Source organism: Carcharhinus amblyrhynchos, chromosome 1 (genome assembly GCF_965287045.1).
Source record: "Carcharhinus amblyrhynchos chromosome 1, sCarAmb.v2.hapA, whole genome shotgun sequence".
In the NCBI taxonomy this organism is placed as follows: Eukaryota; Metazoa; Chordata; class Chondrichthyes; order Carcharhiniformes; family Carcharhinidae; genus Carcharhinus; species Carcharhinus amblyrhynchos.
In genome coordinates this window covers 164,071,875-164,097,767 of record NC_137324.1, presented here as the reverse complement: position 1 = coordinate 164,097,767, position 25,893 = coordinate 164,071,875, and the positions used below count along the sequence as shown (strand labels likewise).

The window sequence follows — 25,893 nt, the reverse complement described above, 5'->3', positions numbered from 1 at the left end:
TGCATGGTCCATGTCCTGTTCACTACGGCTCCCATGGCGGGCGCAACTAGAAAATTCTGCCCTTTAGTTTTATTTATCCCCTGGTGGAGGAAGATTGTTTGATAGACTCGGCAGAGTTGCAATTACTTGCAGAGTTTATTCGTTCATTGAAGTCAATGCGGCACAGTTTATTGTATTTACCAGTTCATTCCTCTCATCTGCCAGCAGAGTGTTTCGATCTTCCAACTTTCGAATCACAGCGTTTAGTTCGGCAATCTTCAATTGGAACCTCCGGACATCCCTTTCATCCAGCTGTGTTTCCTAACAGAGAATTCAGAGTGAGAAAGTCAATGATGTGGACTTTTTTTTGGCTGATAACAGAAACAACATCTGCTGTATGTAAGTGTCAAGGAAGTTTTTATAAATATATAAAAAGGAAGAGGCTGGCTAGGGTGAACGTTGGACCCTTAGAGGATGAGTGGGGGGACTTAGTGGTAGGGGATGGGGAAATGGCTGAGGTCTTGAATAACTTTTTTGTTTCAGTCTTCACGGAGGAGGACGTGAATAATTTGCCGGGTGTTAGCGATGGAAAGGTGGTAGGACTGGAGGGTCTCAATGACATTATTGTTACTAGAGAGGCGGTGCTCGACAGACTGGAGGGACTGATTGTGGACAAGTCCCCAGGACCGGATGGAATGCATCCGAGGGTTCTGAAAGAAATGGCAGAGGTGATAGTGGATGCCTTGGTGGTTATTTTCCAAACGTCGCTGGATTCCGGGGAAGTGCCGGAAGATTGGAAAACGGCTAATGTTACGCCGTTGTTTAAGAAGGGTGGCAGGCAAAAGGCAGGGAATTATAGGCTGGTTAGTTTAATGTCTGTTGTGGGTAAAATATTAGAATCCGTCATCAAGGAGGAAATAGCGAGGCATCTTGAGGGGAATTGCTTGATAGAGCAGACGCAGCATGGTTTCGTTAAGGGGAAGTCATGTCTGACAAATTTATTGGAGTTCTATGAGGATGTGTCTAGGGCGGTGGATAGAGGAGAGCCGGTGGATGTGGTCTTTCTTGATTTTCAGAAGGCGTTTGACAAGGTACCTCACAAGAGGTTATTGCAGAAGGTCAGGGGGCATGGAGTTGGGGGTAGGCTGTTAGCGTGGATAGAGGATTGGTTGTCAAATAGGAGGCAGAGAGTGGGGGTTAATGGGTGCTATTCGGATTGGCGGTTGGTGACTAGTGGAGTGCCCCAGGGGTCGGTGCTGGGGCCTCAGTTATTTACCATTTATATAGATGATCTGGAGGAGGGAACCGAGTGTATGGTGTCAAAATTTGCTGATGACACCAAGATTGGTGGAACGGCAAATTGCGCGGAGGGTGTGGAGAGTCTGCAGAAGGATCTAGATAGGCTGGACGAATGGGCCAGGAACTGGCAAATGGAATTTAATGTTGGCAAGTGCGAGGTGGTCCACTTTGGTAGGAATAATGGTAGGAAGGACTATTACTTACGTGGCAAAAAACTGCAGCAGGCGACAGTGCAGAGGGACCTCGGGGTCCTTGTGCATGAGTCGCAAAAACCCAGCCTGCAGGTGCAGCAGGTGGTCAGGAAGGCGAATGGGATGCTGGCCTTCATAGCGAGGAGGATTGAATATAAAAGTAGGGAGGTCTTGCTGCAGCTGTATAGGGCATTGGTGAGGCCGCAGCTGGAGTACTGTGTGCAGTTTTGGGCGCCGCACTTACGCAAGGATATTTTGGCCTTGGAGGGAGTGCAGAGGAGGTTTACTAGGCTGATACCGGAGTTGAGGGGATTGAGCTATGAGGAGAGGCTGAATAAACTAGGCTTGTACTCGTTAGAGTTTAGAAGAATGAGGGGAGATCTCATTGAGACATATAAGATGATGAATGGGATGGATAAGATAGAGGTGGAGAGACTCTTCCCGCTCAGAAAGGACAGTAGGACTAGGGGGCACAGCCTCAAGATAAAGGGGGAGCGGTTTAGAAAGGAGTTGAGGAGGAACTTCTTCACTCAAAGGGCGGTGAATCTCTGGAATTCTCTGCCCGTTGAAGTGGTGGAGGCTGCCTCGCTAAATATTTTTAAGACGCGGGTTGATGGGTTTTTGATAAGCGAGGGGATTAAGGGTTATGGGGAGAGGGCGGGAATGTGGAACTGAGCCACGACAGATCAGCCATGATCTTATTGAATGGCGGGGCAGGCTCGAAGGGCTAGATGGCCTACTCCTGCTTCGATTTCTTATGTTCTTATGTTAAGATAGTCAAAGATTTTGGGCAGCATGGCGGCACAGTGGTTAGCACTGCTGCCTCACAGCATCAGGGACTTAGGTTCGATTCCAGCCTCGGGTCACTGTCTGTGTGGAGTTTGCACATTCTCCCCATGTCTGCACGGGTTTCCTCCGGGTATTCCAGTTTCCTCCCACAATCTGAAGATGTTTAAGTTAGGTTGATCAGCCAAGCTAAATTATCCCTTAGTGTCAGGGGGATTAGCAGGGTAACTACGTGTGGTTAAAGCGATAGGGCCTGGGTGGGATTGTTGTCAGTACAGGCTCGATGGTCCGAATGGCCTCCTTCTGCAATGTAGGGATTCTATGATTCTACGAAATGGAATGACCTCATTGTCAAGTTCCACTGATGCACACAACCCAAATAATAGGAAAGCCACCCGAATTTTGCATGAACTACTTTTGCTGAGAACTCACCATGCAAATAAACACTATTGCCATTTAGTCTTTAGTCTCAGTCACATCTCTTGCATAAATTATTTTGCTGCAATTGGGTACAACCACACAACTAAAACTAGCTTCTCGTACCATCTCTGTGCACTCTCCCACCAGGGCTTTTCCCCCCATCTCAATGTTATCGTGGTGACAGCAAAATGGCTGTAATTCACCTATTTTAACAACAGGGGGCATATAGCATCTTAGACCTCTCACACCTTTCAGCTTAGACACCTGGATTTCAAAGTAATGAGATGAAAGCTTCCTTGACCAGTGGACTGGGAGGAGTGGAGGAGGGGGAGAAGTTGATCCTCACTGTACCAATTTTCTTGGCAATAAAACCAGACCAACCTTCTGGCGTAATATCTTCTCCCTCTAGGGTAACTACTGGGCATGAGGTTTATCAAGTGGGTGCCATCAACACATTCTTTTGTCAAATTCTTTTTGAATTCTCCTACTGGATCCTCACAGTCTTGAAAGTTGCTGCCAGCCCACAACATTCACACTTTCGTTTTTCCTCCCAATATTCACCCATTGAATCATTGCTGATGAGGCAGCTAATTAACATTGTCAATATGGTCAAGTTGGCTCTGGCAGCCAGTTAGCACTGCCCATGTCAATGATACAGATGAAGCCACAACCTGCGGATGGCACGGTGGCACAGTGGTTAGCATTGCTGCTTCACAGCGCCAGGGGCCCAGGTTCGATTCCCAGATTGGGTCACTGTTGTGTGGAGCTTGCGTGCTCTTTCTGTGTCTGCGAGGGTTTCCTCTGGATGCCCCGGTTTCTTCCCACAGTCCAAAGATGTGCAGGTTAGGTGGATTAGCCATGCTAAATTGCCTCTTAGTGTCAGGGGGATTGGCTAGGGTAAATGCATGGGGTCGTGGGGACGGGTCCTGGATGTGATTGTGGTTGGTGCAGACTCGATGGGCCACACTCCCTCCTTCTGCACTGTAGGATTCTATAACCCAAATTTCAATAATGTCTTTCTGAGGCTAAGCTAGGAAAATCTGTGATGATCACTGGACTTCATTGAACCCAATCATTATTCAACTTACCTGGGAATCCCCAAAGTTCACACACTGGCGGGGAGGGCTGTGGTGATACAATGCTTTTAAGAAATGTATTTTTTGTCGTGTTTCTTCGTAGGTTTGTCCAAGCAACTCCTAACATGTCATTTGGTGCACCAAAATGTCTGGAAGTGGTGATCGCTAATTGTCACTGGAGCAATCATAGAAAGAAATCATAGAATCATAGAAACCCTAGAGACCACTCGGCCCATCAAGTCTGTGCTGACCATAATCCCACCCAGGCCCTACCCCCATATCCCTTTATATTTACCCGCTAATCCCTCTAACCTACTCATCTCAGGACTCTAAGGGGCAATTTTTAGCATGGTCAATCAACCTAACCCCCACATTTTTGGACACGATATAGTGGACAACATCTTTATTTCAATCTGGGCTAATGCAATGTCCTGGAGTTTTCAATGATCCCTTGGGAGTGCTGACTGGGGATGATTGACAGGTCAGGTGCTGCCTGGGGGACCCCACAGAAAAGTCCAAGATTTAGTTGTGGTTCAGTTGTTAGCTGGAGGAGGGCAGTATCTCTGTCTCTCTCTCTCCAGAGGCACGCTAAAATTTCCAGGATTGGGAAGCCTAAGATTTAATCCAACATTCAAAGGACTAATTCTCAATAGATGTTAAAAAGCTGCAAAATCCAGCATCACGTGATCATACTTTCTTTTTGTGCTAAGTCTAGGAAGGGATGTATGTTTATAGGGTGTTTTTTGACTTGGAACATCATAGATAGCTAGCTGTAAAGGTTTATACTGTACCCTGTTTAAAACTTATAATTGGTAGAAGTTATGAAGAATCTTTTTATTAGATTTTAATTGTGTTCTTAAATAAACTTTGTTTGAATCATGCCTGGAGTAAAACATCTTATGCTCACCCATGTCAAATTCAAAGCGCAAAACTAGGCTAACTTCATAAAACACCTTGGAGTTTCTGGCCTGGGTCATAACAGGACAGAGAGAACATTTCAAGGACACCCGCAAAGACTCCTAGACAGAGTGCAACATCCCTGACGACGCCTGGGAATTATTCCTGGCCCAAGGCTACTTAAAGTAGAGGAAAAGCATCCGGGAAGGAGATGAACATATCGAGTTTCATCCCCGAGAGCAAACTGAAGCCTAGCACTGACAGCGAAAGGAGTGCATGGCAACCTGGGCACCCCATAGATCCACCCCTCCAACCACCATCTGCCCCACCTGAGACAGGGACTGTAGGTCGCATATTGGACTCCTCAGCCCTCTGTTTTAATGTGGAAACAATTCTCAATTCCAAGGAACTGCTTAAGAAGAAAGTGTTCCACTGTCCAACTCACATGCTTTGAGCATTCAGACGCCAAACCTTAAGGTGAACCTTTTTAACATTTCCTGTCCCGTTCCTATTTTTTTACTGTATCCTTATTTGATTGTAGCCCTGGATTTCCCTGTCTCTCACTTTTCTTATTTTCCTTACTGTTTTGTTCCCTTGTTCTTGATTCCCGCTCACTTTGAATCCTTACATAGGTTCCCATCCCCCTGCCGTGTTAGTTTAAAACCTCCCCAACCACTCAAGCAAGTAACACCACCCCTCCACACCACTGCCCCCGCACCACGCCCCCACCCCCCCCAACCCCAAGGATATCAAGTCCCAGTCATACTTGCTTAGAAGGATTAAAGTTTTGTTTTCAAACTGTGGGACTATAAATTGAGTTTCCAATTAAGCAATGGAAAATCACAACCAATCGTGCTTAATCATTCCAATGGGAGGTACTTTACAGAGAAGTTGGAATAACGCAGCTGGATGAGGAATAGGTTCAGGTGACGTGACAGAGGACGAGGCGGAGTTTGCTTGTGGAATGGCACAGAAATCGCCAGGATGGAGAGGTATCGCGGCTGCAAGCTCCATCAATGTTGCCATGGTCGGTGCTCAAGAGCCCGCAAGGCAAAGTGTACACTCTGGGACACAGGGTTGGAAAAGAGAGCTGAGATAAGAATAAGAGATAAGGGAGGGATTTCAAAGAAAATAGTTACTGCCAGCACGATGGAGGATGGGGAAACCAATGGAGGTCTGCAAACAATGAGTATGCAAGGCACAGGAATCACTCCACCCACATTACATATCCTTTGAAAGTTGGATTGTTTTATCAGATGAAAATAATACACATTTTGTTGACCTTTCACATTTTTGTTAAAAAATTAAAAGCTGCATTATGTCTTATTTATTTCCACACAAGACACCATGTGTTTCACGGGTTGGAGAGATGGACCTTCCAGTCGTGCCACTGTCAAAGGGGTTTCCCACTGAATGCACCCCTCATCACCGGGAAACCCACAGTGCAGGGTGTACCACCGGCAAGACCGGAAGATGCTGCTGGTGGGAATGTTCAGAAAATTCCAGCCAATGTTTATCAGCCATGATCTTATTGAATGGCGGGTCAGGCTCGAAGGGCTGGATGGCCTACTCTTGCTCCTATTTCTTATGTTCTTATGTTCTTATGTATGAAATACATAATTTTCTTCATTGGCTTTTGTAATTATCTCCCTGTCTGAGTTTCCACTGAAAGGATGGTGGACACCTGGATTCTCCACTTGGGACGGCACGGTGGCACAGTGGTTAGCTCTGCTGCCTCATAGCACCAGCGACTCGGGTTCGATTCCCGGCTTGGGCCACTGTCTGTGTGAAGTTTGTACATTCTCCCCGTGTCTGGGTGGGTTTCCTCCAGGTGCTCTGGTTTCCTCCCAAAGTTCAAAGATGTGCAGGTTAGGTTGACTGGCCATGATAAATTGCCCCTTAGTGTAAGGGGGATTGGCTAGGGTAAATGCATGGGGATATGAGGATAGGGCCTAGGTGGGATTATTGTTGGTGTAGACTTGTTGGGCCAAATGGCCTGCTTCTGCACTGTAGGACTCAATGATATATACTCGTATTAATTTTGTGAGTGAATCTGAAATCCCTAAGCCAAGCAGTTTCTTCAGGTCCTGCTGTGTTGAGTGCGTATAAGCCTCTGCGAAGTCTGTGAATTGGATACTCTTCTATGATGGGGTGCATGGTTTGCTCTCTCCCAAAGGCACATGGGGGGCTGGCACTAATGCCCCATCTGCGGAGCTGACCAAGCAGGGCTGTAGCCAGTCCTGAACCTGCTGAGGATTGGACCACTCTTTCCACGAAAGGTTAAAACTGAACTGTTTTTGGGTTGGTTATGAGACCAGGTGTGTACTAGTGAAGTATAGGAGACCCGAGGGATAAAAACTCTCTCTGTGTGGACAGAGCTCGGTCTATGTTTGACACACTCACAACGCGACAACTGAAATCAGTAAGGGGAAACTGTGAACACAAAATTTTGTAATATGTCACAACACAACCACTAAAATAGTTATACACAGGGCAAAGCAGCTCTGCAAATGTGAAGGCTTTGCAAACACTAGTGTTCACATTCTTGCATTTATCCCTGTGGTAAATGATCCATGTTTGGGTAAGCACAAATCTTGTCCTTAACCATACATTCCTTGGTCAATGTAGGAATAAATGTATATCATTCAGGGGTTTTCTCTAGTTACTAAAGGACTAATGTTAAGGCAAGTACACATCATTCTTTGTACTTACCCTGACACTAAAGTTCCCCTTTAAGTAATGCTCCTTTAATGGCTTAATCTGTAAATAATACAACACATTTGAAAAGTTTGCAAAACCTTATCTGTTTTAAAAATTCCTCCAATTACATCATCTTTTTGAGAACTTTGTTGGCACCACATGTGGCACTTTTGGTAAATATATATATAGCATATAAATCAATAATTAAAAGTTAATATTCATCACTATTTATTACTGCTACATTCACTACATATAACTTTTAAACTATGTTAAAGAAACAAATAGGAGCTAACTAGCCCTAAAGCAGCTTCCCCCTCCCTCCGCTGCCTATTTTGACTCTTCAGGATGTCTAGGATGCTGCATAGATTGTCACAATACTGGCTTTGACGAGCTCAAGTTTCTTGGCTCCCTCACTACGTCAGGATTATTAATCTCAACAGCCGTGCTGTAGTGGGTCGAATCTCTAACAACGAGAAGACAGAGTACAGGAATGTGTTAGAGAATCTGGTGAACTGGTGCGGCAACATTAATCTCTCCCTCAATGTCAACAGAACGAAGGAGATTGTCATCGGCTTCAGGAAGCATAGTGGAGAACATGCCTCTGCCTATATCAACGGGGATAAAATAGAAATGGTCGACAGCTTCAAGTTTTTAGGTGTCCAGATCACCAACAACCTATTCTGGTTCACCACCCCCCCATCTCCCCCACCCCCATGTCAAACTATAGTTAAGAAAGCACACCAACACCTCTACTTCCCCAGGCCAACGAAATTTGGCATGTCCGCTATGGCTTTCACCAACTTTTACAGATGCACCCTAGGAAGCACTCTTTCTGGTTGTACCACAGCTTGGTACGGCTCCTGCCCTGTCCAAGACCGCAAGAAACTACAAATGGTCATGAATGCAGCCCAATCCATCACACAAACCAGCCTCCTATCCATTGACTCTATCTACACTTCACGCTGCCTCGGAAAAGCAATCAGCACCCTGGACATTCTCTCTTCCACCTTCTCCCTTCCGGAAAAAGATACAAAAGTCTGAGGTCACACAGCAACCGACTCAAGAACAGCTTCTTCCCTGCTGCCATCAGATTTTGAACGGAATAAGTTTGCACTAAGTTGATCTTTCTCTATACTCTAATTATGACTGTAACTCTACACTCTGCACTCTCTCCTTTCCATCTCTATGAACAGTATGTTTCGTCTGTGTAGCACGGAAGAAACAATACTCTTCAATGTATACTAATACATGTAACAATAATAAATCAAATCAAAAATCTATTAAGAGAATCGTAGAATGATTAGCGCACAGAGGGATGCCATTCATTGGGTCTGTATTGGCTCTCCATAAGAACAACTCTCGTCCCACTGGCCCAGTAGCCCTGTAAATTTTCCCAATTATCAAACACTCTTTTGAAAGCCATGGCTGAATCTGCCTCCAGTTTTCGAGCACTGCAATCTGGATTGTAGCCACTCACTGCGTTCAAGAAGATTTTCCCCATGTTGCCTTTGAGACTTCTGACATTCCTCTGAAACTGATGGATGTCCTCTAGTTCTCAGTCAATAAGAACATTTTCTCCACATTTACTTTGTTGAGACCTCCTATGATTTTGAGCACCTCCAAATCTCCTTTCATCCTTCTCTCCTCTCAGGAGCACTTCCTCAGCTTCTCCAAAGCATCCCTCATCGGCAATTCCCATAAAACGCTTTCTGTGGACTCTAACACCTTCACATTCTGCCTGAAGTATGGTGCCCAGAATTGGACACAACAATCTAGTCGAGGCTGAGCCAGGGTTTCCCAAAGGTTCACCGTAACCTCATTACTTTAATATTCTACACCTCTACTGATGAAGTCCAGGATCTCACTAACTTGTTAACTGTCTCAAACTGTCCTGCCACCTTCACCAATTTGTGCACATTTTCTGGTCTCTCTGTTTCTGCACCTCATTTAGAATGGCCCTTTATTTTGTAATGACCCTCCATGTGCTTCCTATCAAAATGTATCATTGCATACTTCTCCACATTAAATTTCATCTGCTACACATCCACTCATCCTACTAGCCTGTCTATATTCTCTTGAGGTCTATCACTAATCATAGAACCCCTATAGTGCATAAGGAGGCCATTCAGCCCATTGAGTCTACACCAACTCTCCAAAAGAGGCCCTCCTTCACCTTATCCCTATAGCCCCACACATTTACCGTATGTTGGGACCTTGGTAGACCTAAGGTGCAATTTAGGTGCAACCCACCTAACCTGCACATCTCTGGACATACCAAGAGGCAATTTAGCATGGCAAGCTATCCGACCTGCACAGTTTTAGACTGTGAGAGGAAACTGGGGAGCACTGGAGGAAACCCATGCAGACACGGAGAGAATGTGCAAACTCCACACAGTCAACCAAGGCCAGAATTTCACCTGGATCTCTGGTGCTGTAAGGCTGCAGTGCTAACTATTGTGCCACCATGCTTCCTCACATAATATTTCCAACCTTTATGCCATCCACAAGTTTTGAAATGATGTCCTCTGGATCCAAATTGAGATTGTTAATGTGGATGTAGAAAAGGCGTGTTCCTAACACTGACCCCAGGGGAACCCCATTACAGAGCTACCCCCAGCCAAGGAAACATAAGAACATAAGAACATAAGAAATAGGAGCAGGAGTAGGCCATCCAGCCCTTCGAGCCTGCCCCGCCATTCAATAAGATCATGGCTGATCTGTTGTGGCTCAGTTCCACCTTCCCGCCCTCTCCCCATAACCCTTAATCCCCTCTCTTATCAAAAACCCATCAACCCGCTTCTTAAAAATATTTAGCGAGGCAGCCTCCACCACTTCAACGGGCAGAGAATTCCAGAGATTCACCACCCTTTGAGTGAAGAAGTTCCTCCTCAACTCCGTTCTAAACCGCCCCCCCTTTATCTTGAGGCTGTGCCCCCTAGTCCTACTGTCTTTTTTGAGCGGGAAGAGTCTCTCCACCTCTATCCTATCCATCCCATTCATCATCTTAAACGTCTCAATGAGATCTCCCCTCATTCTTCTAAACTCCAACGAGTACAAGCCTAGTTTATTCAGCCTCTCCTCATAGCTCAACCCCCTCAACTCCGGTATCAGCCTAGTAAACCTCCTCTGCACTCCCTCCAAGGCCAAAATATCTTTGCGCAGGTGCGGCGCCCAAAACTGCACACAGTACTCCAGCTGCGGCCTCACCAATGCCCTATACAGCTGCAGCAAGACCTCCCTACTTTTATATTCAACCCCCCTCACTATGAAGGCCAGCATCCCATTCGCCTTCCTGACCACCTGCTGCACCTGCAAGCTGGGTTTTTGCGACTCATGCACAAGGACCCCGAGGTCCCTCTGCACCGTTGCCTGCTGTAGTTTTCGCCACGTAAGTAATAGACCTTCCTACCATTATTCCTACCAAAGTGGACCACCTCACACTTGCCAACATTAAATTCCATTTGCCATTTCCTGGCCCATTCGCCCAGCCTATCTAGATCCTTCTGCAGACTCTCCACACCCTCCGCACAATTTGCCGTTCCCCCAATCTTGGTGTCATCAGCAAATTTCGACACCCTACACTCGGTTCCCTCCTCCAGATCATCTATATAAATGGTAAAAAGCTGAGGCCCCAGCACCGACCCCTGGGGCACTCCACTAGTCACCATCCGCCAATCCGAATAGCACCCGTTGACCCCCACTCTCTGCCTCCCATTTGACAACCAATCCTCTATCCACGCTAACACCCTACCCCCAACTCCATGTCCCTCGACCTTCTGCAATAACCTCTTGTGAGGTTATTGCATGATGAATCATGAATTATTGAATCATGATGAAACAACTGTTCATCATGATTCTCAGCCAACTTCATAGCCATGTGGCTAATGTTCCTTTAATTTCACAGGTTTTAACTTTGCCTTCAAGACTGTTGCATACTTTATTCAGCACCTTTTGGAAGCCCTGGTTCTGCGGCAGTTAGAGAGGATTGTGGATGGCTGGGAGAAGGAAAGCAAAAACTTTGGAACAACAAACTTTGGAAGCCAAGATTAAAAGTAAAATTTGCATCCTGCCATTCCTCTCCACCCAAGAACACAGGGATGGAGAAAAAAATGAGGAAAGCTCCAAGATTAGTCCGGAGATTAACGAAAATCTGAACAGCACAATTTATTAATTAGCGAAGAGGCTGAAAAAAGCAAGTTGCCAAGGTATTACCAATCCTCTAAAAGGAATTATAAAGTGGGGCAGCACAATGGCACACTGTTGTCTCACAGCACTAGGGACCCAGGTTCGATTTGCGGCTCGGGCCACTGTGTGGAGTTTGCACACTCTCCCTGGGTCTGCGTGGGTTTTCCTCTGGGTGCTCCGGTTTCCTACCACACTCCAAGGATTTGTGGGTTAGGTGGATTGGCCATGCTAAATTGCCCCTTAGTGTCGGGGGGACTGGCTAGGGTAAAAGCATGGGGTTCTGGAGATAGGGCCTGGGTGGGATTATGGTTGGCGCAGACTCAATGGGCTGAATGGCCTCCCTCTGCACTGTAGGGATTCTATGATTACTATTCCTGGATTGCACAGTGTAGTAACAAGAGTGATACTCAGCAACTGAAAGGCTGTATTCCACTGAAATATATAGTGTCCCTTACTTGGTTCCCCATCAGCTCTGAGGCATCCCCACCGCTGCTTGGAAACTCCCGCTTGGGGCTGCCGTGGTAACGCTCAGCTTCTTTCACCTGCACCAGTTGCTCATCCAGGGCTTCCTTCTGAAGAATTAGCTTCTGTGTGTGGCCTGTTTGAACGCCGAGGTCCTTCTCCAGGGCCAGAATGACCCTGTCTTTGCTCTTGATCTCATCCATCTGGAGAAAGACAAAATAAAACACTGTAAAGCCTTCAAGTCACTGACTTTCTCAGACACACTGGAATCTCACCACACACGGCAAGTTTTTAAATAAGAAAACTTAGAGGTTTACAGCATGGAAACAGGTCCTTGGCCCAACTTGTCCATGCCGCCCAGTTTTTATCACTAAGCTAGTCTCAATTGCCCACATTTGGCCCATATCCTCCATACTTATCTTATCCATGTAACTGTCTAAATGCTTTTTAAAAGACAAAATTGTACCCACCTCTACTACAATTCTGGCAGCTTGTTCCAGACACTCACCACCCTCTGTGTGAAAAAATTGCCCCTTTGGATCCTTTTGTATCTCTCCCCTCTCACCTTAAACCTATGCCCTCTGGTTTTAGACTCCCCTACCTTTGGGAAAATAAGTTGACTGTCTACCTTATCTATACCTCTCATTATTTTATAAACCTCTTCTAGGCTTTTCCATGGATTTTCTGCAGAAAATCTTTCTCGGCAATTTATTTTTCCATATTCGTTTCTCTCAGCTATGTCATTACATTATAATTGCTCCTTGATTGAGATGGTAAGTTGTAGATGCGCTCCCTGCCCACACCATCTACGTTCTAAGTTGTCCAGGCAACAAACAAAGCCAAAGAAGCCTGTGGTAACGAGGCCCCTGATTTTCCCTCTGACACTGTGAAGCAGACGCAGAACTGGGATTGCAACCCGCTACAACATTCCACCACGCAGCTTAAAAGGTGGACTTCCTGCATCTCAGAGACTAGAAAACCCCAGGAGTGGAAAAGAGTGCTGCCCTAGAAATTCCATGACGCCCTGTCCATTTTTCAGGCACTCAATAGGTGCTTCAGCTCCAATTTATCAGTTTAAAGTTTATTTATTAGCATTATAAGTAAGCTTACATTAACACTGCAATGAAGTTACTGTGAAAATCCCTGAGCTGCCACACCCTGGTGCCTGTTCGGGTACAATGAAGGAGAATTTAGCGTGGCCAATGCACCTAACCAGCCCATCTTTCGGACTGTGGGAGGAAACTGGAGCACCCGGAGGAAACTCACGCAGGCACAGGGAGAACGTGCAGACTCTGCAGAGACAAGCGTGGAATCGAACCCGGATTCCTTGTGAGGCGGCAGTGCTAACCACTGTGCCACCGTGCTGCCCTAATGTGTTGGGGAAATTAAAACTAGTGCACATCATGGGTTGCCCACCATATTGATTCCAGGCCTGCGACTGAAGTAGTTGCTGGATCCTGTGTTTTAGACTCCCAGTGAAAATTTGGTCAGCGTAGCTTATTCAGGGAAACCAGGTCAACATGAGATCGAAAGAGGCAGTCCTTAAAGGGACAGCTGCTGGTTTTCAATAAAAGGTTAAGTTTGTTCAAAATATAACTGATTGTGGAGCTGAGAGGAGCAGGACTCCTTCTCTTGGCTTAATATTCAAACCAGACAGTCTGCTACTGGCCACTACACACTCCCCTTGCCATCGCAACCTCCCCCCATCACTACACCCTCTCTTCTACTTGCACCCCTCCCACTGTTAAAATGCTTTACTAATGGGGTAATCCTGCCTCTTCTCAGTGGGCTAACTAGAGGTTGCCATGAATCGTCTGCTGCTGTGATAGTAGTGACCTCCGAGACCCAATGCTAGATGTGACAGTCCAAAGATGTGCGAGTTAGGTTGATTGGCCATGATAAACTGGCCTTTGTGTCAGAGGAATTAGCAGGGTAAATATGTGGGCTTACAGGAAAGGGGCCAGGGTGGGATTGTGGTCAGTGCAGACTCAATGGGCCGAGTGGCCTCCTTCTGCACTATAGGGATTCTATGACTCAGGCCTACTCATTCAGGCACAGGGAATGTTCCTCGCACCCTCTGTGTGTGCGTTTTCAGGTGGGAATGAATTCTTTTTTCATGAAGTCCCTTTATTTCTTGTGGCTACCCTAAAGAAGGTCGCTGGGCCAAATTTACCATGCAAAAGAACCTCCTACTTCAGTTTGTTGCTTAGCCATCAGTTCAGTGCGACAGTTTATGGATACCTGAGCAAACCCAGCACAAAGGCCCCTATGGATCGGGGAGTCTGTCGGGCAGGCCAACGGTTAAGAAAGCAAGGTTAAATGCTTGGGGGCATTTAGCCAGATTGGGTCCCCTCTGCCTTCACCCCCCACTAAATCAGAAACACTCATCAACAGCCTTTCTGCCCAGCTGTAAATTGAGACCTTGAGAGCCAGCCACCAGTCCTTGCTGCCGACTTCTCTCTCCCTGCTACCGACTCCCTTCCATTACCTCCCCTGCAACCCCCTTTCTGTGTCTGAGTTCCTCCTCGATCTGAACTGCGGGTGGCACCTGAATGGCCAGCGGTTTTTGGGGGGGTGTGGGACTTTCGCTGGACTGTTAAGTAGCTGAGCTGCACAAGATGCTACAGGCTTCCTGAAAGAGGGGAAATGCGGGGCTCTTGATGGATCTCCAGCAGATTCTGCCCATTGACCTTGGAAGCAGCGTAGCGCAAGTCCATGCAGGACAAGTTCCAACTGACCTCACAATTCATCTATTATTCAAAGGCACTGTGTGCCTGGAGTTAAAATTGGTCTGAGCCCAATTTAGTTATCTTTTCAAAAGGAAGATGTTCTGATCTTATTTTGTTTCTGTACTTTGATCTCACCATCTAATCGCCCAATCTGTAAGGAAGGATACCATTTCTCTTCACTCGGACTCACAGTACATTGAATTAATGATGACTGTTGCAGGAGTGGGATACATCCTAATATTAGGAAGGTGTGATTCATGCCAGAGTGAGTCATGGTCACTGGCAGAGTTGATCATTCTGGACTATAGATTTGGATCACCTGGCTGTGTAACCACTGATAAACTATCCTCTGGAATCAGCTGTAGGTTAATTGTTCTAACTCAGTAATGCTGGTAACCTGATGAATCTCCGGATCGATTTGACGGCTCATGTCTGGCGTGGGAGGATACCTCGATGGGCCAACATACGCTGGTGCTTCAGGCTGTGCTTGACCCTCCCCAATCCTGACACCTGTCGGACAGACACCCACCGAGTCTGTTGGTCAACCTCCCACTCGGACTCTCCTCTGAGTGAGTCCGAGATGCCCATGTGTGTGTGCTGCAGTGGCACTCGACAGATCCATGGAACGGGGCAGCGGTCTGTGGACGCCGTGAGAGAGCCTGTTCCTCTGGCCATGCACACGATTTCTCTGACAAGCCTGAGGGCAGCGCCACGCTTAGGCACCGAGTGAACACGTGTATGCGTGTGTGCATGCTCGGCACTTGACGGTACCCATTTTGTTGCATCGGAATGGACTGAACCCAGCACCAGCTTTCCTGTCAGAGGGGAAGGTCTGTGTGCGCCGCTGTCCCCAGAGGGAGAAAGAGCACCGGCCACTTTGTCAACCGGGCAGTTGGCGAGAGAGAGTCCCTCCGGCCTATCCTCCTGAAATCTTGTGGCTTCACTAACCCCAGCACGCCGTACACCTATCCTCTTCGGATCGACACGATGATAGCCTTGCCAAAAGGACTGGTAACCTAATTAATGAAGCACCCAATGATACGGATTAATAAGATATTATTAGGTTGATGCTATTTATGTGAGTCTCTTAAGATAAAATGTTGGTATCTCCTAGCTTCCATGCTCCAGCATACATTTTAACAACAACCTGTATTTATATAGCACACTTTAACATAATAAAACATTGAAGGGCATTTCCGTGGAGCAATTGCAGAGACTAAACTTGACGCTGAGCCACATAAGATGCTATGAGGGAAGATGGCCAAAAGCTTGGTCAAACAGATTGGTTTGAAGAGTGTCTTAAAGGAACAGTAAGAAATCTCACAACACCAGGTTAAAGTCCAACAGGTTTATTTGGAATCACAAGCTTTCAGAGCGCTGCTCTTTCATCAGAAAGTTTGTGTTTCCAAATAAACCTGCTGGACTTTAACCTGGTGTTGTCAGACTTCTTACTGTGCCCACCCCAGTCCAACGCTGGTACTTCCGCATCAGTCCTAAAGGAAGAAAGAGAGACAGAGAAGTCCTGGGAAGAAATTCCAGAGCTTAGAACCTATACAATACCATAGCATACAATTACCACAGTGCAGAAGGAGACCATTTGGCCCATCAAGTCTGCACCGACTCTCTGACAGAACATCTCACCCAGACCCTATCCTCATAACCCCACATATTTACCCTGATAATCCCCTTAACCTAAAGATTTGAGACTCTAATGGGCAATTTGCCATGGCTAACCCACTTAACCTGCATTTTGGACCTTGGCAACCTGAGGCATTGCCACCAACTTTGGAGCAATTGCAACTTATTTAGATGTGAACTGAGGATCAGTTGGTTACACCCTTGCCTCTTGAGTCAGAAGGGTGCAGGTTCCAGTCCTACTCCAGCACAAAAATCGAGGCTGACACTGCAGCACTGAGGGAGAGCTGCACTGCCGTGGATGCTGTTTTTCAGAGGAGACGTTAAACTGAGGTTTTGTTTGGCTCTATGGCTAGGCATCAAAGATTCTAATGGCACTATTGCAAAGGAAAACAAGGGGAGTTATCAGAACTTATCCCTCAATCGACATGACAAAAGCATATTATCTGATCAGTAACACATTGCCGTATGTGGGAGCTTGCTGTGCACAAATTGTCTGCTGCATTTCCAACATGCAATGGTGCCTACACTTTTTTAAAAATGACTTCTCGAATGTGAAATGCTTCAAGACATCCAGGGATGATGAAAGATTTTTATAAATGCTGTTTTTTAAAAAAATTATCTCCACTACATTGCAACAGAGGAACAAGGAGCCTCACGAGAGTTAAGTATCCTGATTTCCTCATTAATTATTTAATGCAACACTAATATATATAAATATGTGCACACATGTATAACAATAGCTTAGTTCCTACAGTATTTCTGCCTCCAGGACACAGATGGTTGGATATTTTCCTCAAACTACCTACGTATTTTGCATTTATAGAATCATAGAATCCCTACAGTGCAGAAGAAGGCCATTCGGCCCATCGAGCCTGCACCGACAACAATCCCATCCAGGCCCTTTTCCCATAGCTCCACATATTTACCCTGCTGATCCCCCTGACACTGAGGGGTAATTTAGTACGGCCAATCCACATCATCTGCACATCTTTGGACTCACCACCACTCACAGGGGTCCAATCCAAGCTGCCCACTGGAACCTATTACAGTGCCAATTTTACCATCCGTCAATGTGGACCATCTGATTGATGCTGTGGTGATGATGCTTTCTGTTATCACTTAGCTCTCGTACTGGCAACGACAGCTCAAAGTGAACCCCCTGTGGCACAAATCCCAGGTTCCTGCGATAGTGAGGGCGAGCTTTAAGGGAAAATACCTTTACAATGTGCCTTCAGGAATCTCTTTCTTCTTGCATGTATTTGAATAAAGCTTTGCCTGCATAACAGAAATTATGTTTCCATGGTTACCACTAGGAAGTCAATTCATATTGGTATTCTCGTCAGCCGACACAAATCTAAAAAGAACCCACATGATCCAGTCGACAACAGATTTGAACAAAATCTGAAACAAGTGGGATCCCAAAGTATTTTACCCTGTACACTAAATAATGCAGCAGAATCTTTCTACCACAAGATGGTGTGAGTGCCCTTTGATATATGTGTACACTTGTGACATCTAGTGTTGGCACACCATTACTGCAGAGGCTTAGAAACAATGGAACTCAAGTGACAACATGACTGTCTGCGATGGTGCCTGTACTCAATGAGATGATCTCTCCAGATAAGCTTACCAGCTTTTCCTACTAATTACACCGTGGTGGCATTGATGGGTAATCTCCTGGCATGAGGGGAGGGCTCCAGTGCCAGAGAGCAGGGGATGTCATTTTTTTTCCAGACTACAACAGTGGCCTCCTTCTCATTGCCCATTCATTCATTCTGGAGTCTGAGTTTTCCAAGCTCCAGTGCCAGGTTCTGCACAGGCCTTCCAATCACTGAACTCTTGGCACTTTCTCTGTCCAATGTTGCAGAACATGGCACGGTGGCACAGTGGTTAACACTGCTGCCTCGCAGCGTCAGGGTCCCAAGTTCAATTCTAGCTACGGGTCACTGTCTGTGTGGAGTTTGCACATTCTCTGTGTCTGCGTGGGTTTCCTCCTGGTACTCCAGTTTCCTCCCACAGTCCGAAAATGTGCAAGTTAGGTTGACTGGCTGTGCTAAATTGACCCTAGTGTCAGGAGATTAGTAGAGTAAATGCTTGGGGTTACAGTAGTAGGACCGGGGTGGGATTGTTGCCAGTACAGACTCAATGGCCCGAATGGCCTCCTTCTGGAGCATAGGGATTCTATGAAAGCAGGTGTCGGGATGCTTTGGGAGAACCATTCCCAAACACTCCAGTATATATAGCCTTAGGTTTCTACTATTGTGTGGTTTGCTCCAACTTGCAGTCTTGTCTTTCACAAAATGTTGATGATTGACAGAGGAACAGGAAGAAGACTAAATCAGTGAGTGGCCCAAACCCTGATTAACAAAGGTGACATACACAAGTCCTCAGCCATCTATTGGACATTTGTGGGATGAACTCACAAGGGCATTAGTGTCATAGAGGTTTATAGCATGGAAACAGGCACTTTAGCCCAACTTGTCCATACTGCCCACTTTTTACCACTACGCTAGTCCCAATTGCCTGCGTTTGGCCCATATCCTCCTATACCCATGTAACTCTAAATGCTTTTGAAAAGACAAAATTGTACCACTTGTACTTCTACCTCTAGCAGCTTGTTCTAGACACTCACAACCCTCTGAGTGAAAAAAATTACCCCTCTGGATTCTTTTGTATCTCTTCCCTTAAACCTATGCCCTCTAATTTTAGACTCCCCCACCTTTGGGAAATGATGTTGACTATCCACTGTATCTATGCCCCTTATTATTTTATAGACCTCTATAAGATCACCCCTAAGCCTCCTACGCTCCAGGGAAAAAAGTCCCAGACTATCCAGCCTCTCCTTCAACTCAAACCATCGAGTCCCGGTAGCATCTTAGTAAATCTTTTCTGCACTTTCTAGTTTAATAATATCCATACATGATTTGCTTTGTGTCCCTGTTATCTGTCACTTGTTTTCAAAATTCCCTTTTGAACCTACACCGAGCAAATCATCGACTGACATTCCTGCACAATTACCAATGTTACCATCTTAGTCACATTCTGCGACTTATTCCCGCAGGTATTCCCACATTAAATTCCCCAGACATCACTCCACGTACTTTGTTAGCACAATATATTTTCACCCAGAGAAACACATGAGCTGTTGTCTTGTTTTACTGTCGCTGTCGACAGAATTTTCTTATTTTTGTTGACTAAATGTCAATTTAGACCGGGAAAAGCAGGATATGGCCTGCCGATCCCACTGGCAGCTTTTCCTACCAGAGTGTTTGACACTTAGTCAAAAGAATCCACGAGATGGATGCTAAAACATTATGCTGGCCCATTCAGAACCCACCTCACCAGCAACCTCGGCTCTCCTGGCATATTGGGTCACCTTTCTGAAAGCGCATCCCAATCCCGCCCCCTCACGGACACAGGGCCCCGCAGGAACACCCCATTCCATGGATATGGATCAGCAGCCCCCCACCCCACATCCGCCCCCAGTGAAACCCACCCCTTTCAACATTGGGCATGGAAGCTCCTTCCCCCAAGGACTCCCACCTCGAGCCCAAACCTCCCCAGTGAAGGCCCCTCTGCAGCAGTAATAGAGGGCAGTGCCAAGGGGTAACCCTCTGCCTCTAGGGGCTGTACTTAACTGTGCGCCCCCAGCAAGTTCTGCTCGCTGGTTCTGTGTTTGTAAAATCCTGTTGGGAGTGTGGGAATGCTGGCAGCGTGAATCACGCGTGGGTAGATCTTCAGAAATACAGTATTTAATAGCGGGGAGGTCCATTAATTATATTTAAATGACTTCAAATAGTGTTCCCACCATTGCATGGTTAGCACCTTGTTAAGTTACTGGAGGGACTTGTGGGGGGAGGGACAATTGAGCAGGAAAATCCCAGCATTGTGAGAGCTCTTTTGGGCCTCCTTCTCAATTCTGTGCCTCTGCCACCATTCCTGCCTGCTGGAAACAGGGGTGGAAAATTCCCACCGACCCCACCCCCCAGTGTCTCTGCTTGGTGCCTAGAATTAGGCCCTCACATCTTGAAAATGTGAAGCATGAAACTTACGTTATCATTTACACATTTGCATTTGTCATATTAGAACCAATTAAAGAAATGTTGGTGGCAAGGTTACACCTACTATCTTGTCTAATTTTCTGCACTTCCTTCATTCAGTGTCTTCCCCTCAAAAAGTAAAATGAAATAACTCAAGCATACCTGTATTTTCCTGCAGTCCTTTTGAATTGCAGTCCCTTTTTAAAAATCAGTTTAAACGTGCAGAGGTTATCAATTGTCTAAATGCTTAGACTTAGGGATGAGCTTTACAAGGTAACACTGCTGCTTGCTCAACTGTAGAGAGATGGGACAGTAGGGCTTGGGTAGACTCTCTCAGTTTTGCAGTGGTTAAAAATGAGCTGCTGGGAGGTTGCCGAGGCACAGTGAATCAGACACTTGGACCTCTGCAACTGATTATCCATTTTGCCTTCTAAGTAGGCATTGAATTGGGGTGGGCACCTGGTATTGTGAGACTTATTACTGTGTCCAAGTTGAGTTCAGCGTTGGGAGTGCTGACTCATAAAATTAACACTGGGAGTCTAACGATGAAACCATTCATTTAGAGAAATTAATCATTGCTTTCGATCAGTATGTTTCATAATTATGATGGGCAGAAATAGACCTGATAATAGGTCTATAAAATTATTGGAGGCATACAGTCAGAATCTTTTCCTCAGAGTTGAAATGTCTAATACTAGGGGGCGTGCACTTAAGGTGAGAGTGGGAAAGGTTCAAAGGAGATGTGAAGGGCAAGTTTTTTTACACAAGAGTGGTAGGTGTCTGGAGCATGCTGCCAGGAATAGTGGTGGAGGTATTTAAGATAGGGGCGTTAAAGGGGCTCTTCTAAACAAGCATACAAATATGCAAGGAATAGAGGGATATAGACTAAGGGCAGGCAGAAGGAATGGGTTTAATTTGGCGTCATGTTCAGCACAGCATTGTGGGCTGAAGGGCCTGTTCCTGTTCTCTGGTGTATATTCTAAATAACTGTCCTCCTAAAAAGTTCCTACAAAGGCTGAGTTTCCTCACAAACTGCTGCATGGGTCCTCAACTTCTTCTCAACTCCAAAAACCACTAGTCCATAAAGACCAAGGCTTGGATGATATTGTGAGAGTATGTTACTTGAAATGCTTCCTCTTTCAGCTTCCTTTAGTAATAGATAGCTAGATTCTCAGGACAGTTTCTTACTGTTCAAGTAAATCTGGAGTGACAAAGGTTTTTTTTTATTCATTCATGAGGCATGGGCGTCACTGGCTGGTCAGCATTTATTACCCATCCTTAGTTGCCCGATGGCAGCTGAGAATTAACCACATTGCTGGACAGAGTGGTGAAGAAGGCGTTCGGCAAGCTTGGCTTCATCGGTCAGAACACTGAATACAGCAGTTGGAATGTTGAAGTTGTACAAGAGATTGTTAAAGCCACATTTGGAATACTGTGTGCCATTCTGGTCACCCTATTATAGAAAGGATATTATTAAACTAGAAAGAGTGCAGAAGAGATTTACTAGGATGCTATCAGGACTTGATGGACTGAGTTATAAGGAGAGGCTGGATAGACTGGGACTGTTTTCTTCGCAGCTAGGAGACTGAGGGATGATCTTATAGAGGTCTATAAAATAATGAGGTTCAAAGATCAGCCAGATAGTCACTATCTTTTCCCAGAGGTAGGGGAGTCTAAAACTAGAGGGCATAGATTTAAGGTGAGAGGGGGGACAGACAGAAGTGACCAGGGGGCAATTTTTTCATACAGAGGGTGGTGAATGTCTGGAACAAGCTGCTAGAGGTAGTAGTAGAGGTGGGTACAATATTGTCTTTTAAAAAGCATTTAGATAGTTACATGGGTACGATGGGTATAGAGGGATATGGGCCAAATGCGGGCAATTGGAATTAGCTTAGGGGTTTTAAACAAAAAAGGGCAGCATGGACAAGTTGGGCCGAAGGGTCTGGTTCCAAGCTGTAACCCCCTATGACTCTATGCTGTGTTGGGAATCGCATGTAGGCCAGACCATGAAAGGACGGCAGATGTCCTTCCCTAAAGGACATTAGTGAACGAGATGGGTTTTTCTGGCAATCGACAATTGTCAATCGGTAAACAATGGTCATCAGTAGATTCTAATTCCAGGTTTCTTTTTTACTGAACTCAAATTCCAACATCTTCTGTGGCAGGATTCGAACTCCAGTCTCCAGAACATTAGCTGAGTTTCTGGATTACTTGTCTAGCAATAATACCGCCAGGCCATCACCTCCCCTAAAGTGCATTGCAATTAGTGGTGATGTCACATTAGTGCTCATAAGCTGTTGACATCCTTCTTCATTAGAGTTCAAGCTTGCCGCCCTCTGTTCATTCATCCTTACCCACCATCTTACCAACTCCCAGGCTGTTTCCCATGCAAAATTTTGATTTGACTTATTATTGTCAAATGAATTGGGATACAGTGAAAAGTCTTGTTTCTTGTGCACTGTACTGACAAAGCAGACCTTTCATAGAGAAGGAAACTAGAGGGTGCAGAACGTAGTGTTAGACTCATAGCTGGGGTGTAGAGAAAATTCAACTTAGTATGAGGTAGGTCCATTCAAAAGTCTGATGGCAGCAGGGAAGGAGCTGTGAAATCTTTAGCTGCTGAAGATTTCACAGCTCCCCAGTGGGAGATTAACAGAGAACATGATCAGAGTTTTAAAAACATATATATTTAGGGAAATAATAATGTGGGTGCAAACAAGTTATTTGACTTTGAATGTTGCTGCAGGACTAGATGATAACACGAATGAATCTCAGATCTGAGATCGGAAAAGCTTTCTTCCCAGACAAGTGAGCATATGAAACTGTTGAAAAGCAGTTAATGCTGTACAGCTTTAAACCATTATCACAGAATCAACAGTGCAGAAAGAGGCCATTCGGCCCATCGAGCCTACACTAACAATCCCACTCAAGCTCCATCCTCGTAACCACACATATTTATTCTGATACTAAGGGGCAATTTTAGCATGGCCAATCAACCCAACTCACACATCTTTGGACTGTGGGAGGAGACTGGAGGAAACCCACGCAGACACAGGGAGAATGTGCAAAACTCCACACAGACAGTCACCTGAGGCCAGAATTGAACCCGGGTCCCAGGCACTGTGAGGCAGCAGTGCTAACCACTGTGCCACAAAAATTAAATAAAAGCTGGGTGAATGCTTGGAGGAGAATAAGTTGAAAGAGTGTAAGTGAGCGAGAGTTGGTTCAGTGCTGGGTGCAGTATGATACTGATTGCGCTTTCTTGGGCTATATAAATGGCACGATAATCTTTCAGATAAAATTCAATATATATTTGATGACGTTGCTTTATTTACCTTTTAGATTAGTGACTGTAGAATATTTCTGAAGGAATTGTTTTTGGTGAGATTCCTATGATAGAAGTGAAACACGTGGTCGGTACAAGGAGTGAAATGATGAATTAGGTGATGTTTTCTGATCATGTTTTCTCTGTACGGCATGGTAACAGAGTAGTTAACACCTCACAGCGCAGGGAGCCGGGTTTGATTCCGAATTTGGGTCATTGCTTGTGCGGAGTTTGCACATTCCCCCTGTGTCTACATGGGTTTCCTCCGGATGCTCAGGTTTTCTCCCACAGTCCAAAAATGTGCAGGTTCCGTGGATTGGCCTATCTCCCAGTGTCAGGGAATTAGCAGGGAAAATATGTGAGATTATGGGAATTGGGTGGGATTGCAGTTGGTGCAGACTCAATGGGCCGAATGGCCTCCTTCTGCACTGAAGGAATTCTATGATACTGATCCTGTCTTTCACTGAAGGTATTTTATTTCCACCCTTATCCATCACTGTTGATCGCAACAAGAAATTGTATTTATGTGGCACCTTTAAACTCCCCCAAGGCATTGCACAGAGGCAGTAAGAGAAAAAAAAACACATTCTGATCCAAAGGACAAGTAACCTGATTAGAGGCAAATTTTTTAAGAGGAGTTTAAGAATCATAGAATGGTTACAGCACAGGAGGCCAATGAACCTGAAGCTATCCTCTGGAATGATTCAACTAGTCATACGTCCTTCCCTTTCCCTGTATCCCAGAAAATTGATTCACTTCAGATTCTGTACAAATCCTTTTTGAAAGCCACAATTAAATGAACCTCCTGCGCCCTCTCTGGCAGCACATTCCAGATATTAACCGCTTGCTGTGACAAAAATAAATGTTTTCCTATATCACTTTTGGCTCTTTTGCCAATCACATTGATCTTTATAGATTCCCTACAGCGCAGAAGGAGGCCATTTGGCCCACTGAGTCTGTACCGACCACAAGCCCACCCAGGCCCTATTCCCCTAACCCCACGCATTTACCCTGCTAATCCCTCTGACACTAGGATCAAGTTAGCACGGCCAATCAGCCTAACCCGCACATCTTTGGACTGTGGGAGGAAACCGGAGCACCCAGAGGAAATTCACGCAGACACAGGGAGAACGTGCAAACTCCACACTGCCAGTGACCCAAGCCGGGATTCGAACCCAGGTCACTGGGAGGCAGCAGTGCTAACCACTGTGCCACCCTTCATTCTCAACCTTTGTCCTCTGGTTCTCGACCTGCCCCACCAATAGGAACCATTTCTCTCTGTTCTATTTGGCAACTAATCCACTAGGACAATCGAGTCTCAAAACCATACTTTAAATAAGGATGATAATGTGGGAAAATAAATAATAAGGGGAGGAACTTTCTGATTGTTTTTAGTGTCAGTCAGACAGGAAAAGCAGATTGTTGCAGGTCAGCAGTGCTAATACATTTTCACACCTTTTGTTTTAGACATTCCGAAGGGAAAAAGAGAAGGGGCAGATCCCGCGGTATCACGCTGGTGGGACGAGCTCTGAATGAGCCCACCCTGCCAGCAACCTCAGCCCCTGACAGACAAGTGTGCCAGATAAAAGCAGCAAACTTCACATAGCCCTCATCCACACAGGTAATGGGTCATCTTCCCACCCACAGAACCTTTCCCCAGCCCAAACAGCCCCAGTGTAAGCTACCCCCAGCAGACAACATCAGGATAGTGCCTGGACATGACCCTCTCTGCCCCAGGGCCTGTACTTAGCTTTGCACCCCTGGCAGACTCTGTTTTGCCAGGTCCCCATTTATTAACACCTGTAAACTGTGCTGACATGGACATCATACCATCAGAGTGTGTGTGTATGTGCTTGGGGGGGGGGGGGGGGGGGGGGGGGGGGGGGTCGGGAAGCGGAGGAAGGAGGGAATGCCCTATATGTCGGGGTGTTGATACAGCAGGGTGGCCCACTAAATGGATGCTAATACATGTGAATGCAGTTGTTGACCTTTCATGGTGGGAACTCCATTACCTCATTGGCAAGGGGCTGGAGAAGACAACCTCAAAGAGAAATCTCTCCGGCATAGAAGTCATTTGGGGACTCCAGTGGGTTCTCTACCCCCTCCGGCCTTCCTGCCAAAAATGGGGATGGAAAATCCCCCCCACCCAATATGTATTCAAAGTAT

At 45.9% G+C, this 25,893-nt stretch overlaps 1 protein-coding gene across 1 annotated transcript in view; it reads right to left on the bottom strand.

Moving 5' to 3' along the window:
- The window catches only part of LOC145346972 (uncharacterized), a 464,774-nt gene that overhangs the window by 222,257 nt on the left and 216,624 nt on the right, over positions 1 to 25,893 (bottom strand). The window contains exons 6-8 of the mRNA XM_080194876.1: positions 11,989 to 12,198; positions 7,361 to 7,408; positions 181 to 300 (exon numbers count right to left, since the gene is read on the bottom strand). Of these exons, the coding sequence (XP_080051002.1) occupies positions 181 to 300; positions 7,361 to 7,408; positions 11,989 to 12,198 (378 nt within the window). The remainder of the gene's footprint in view (positions 1 to 180; positions 301 to 7,360; positions 7,409 to 11,988; positions 12,199 to 25,893) is intronic.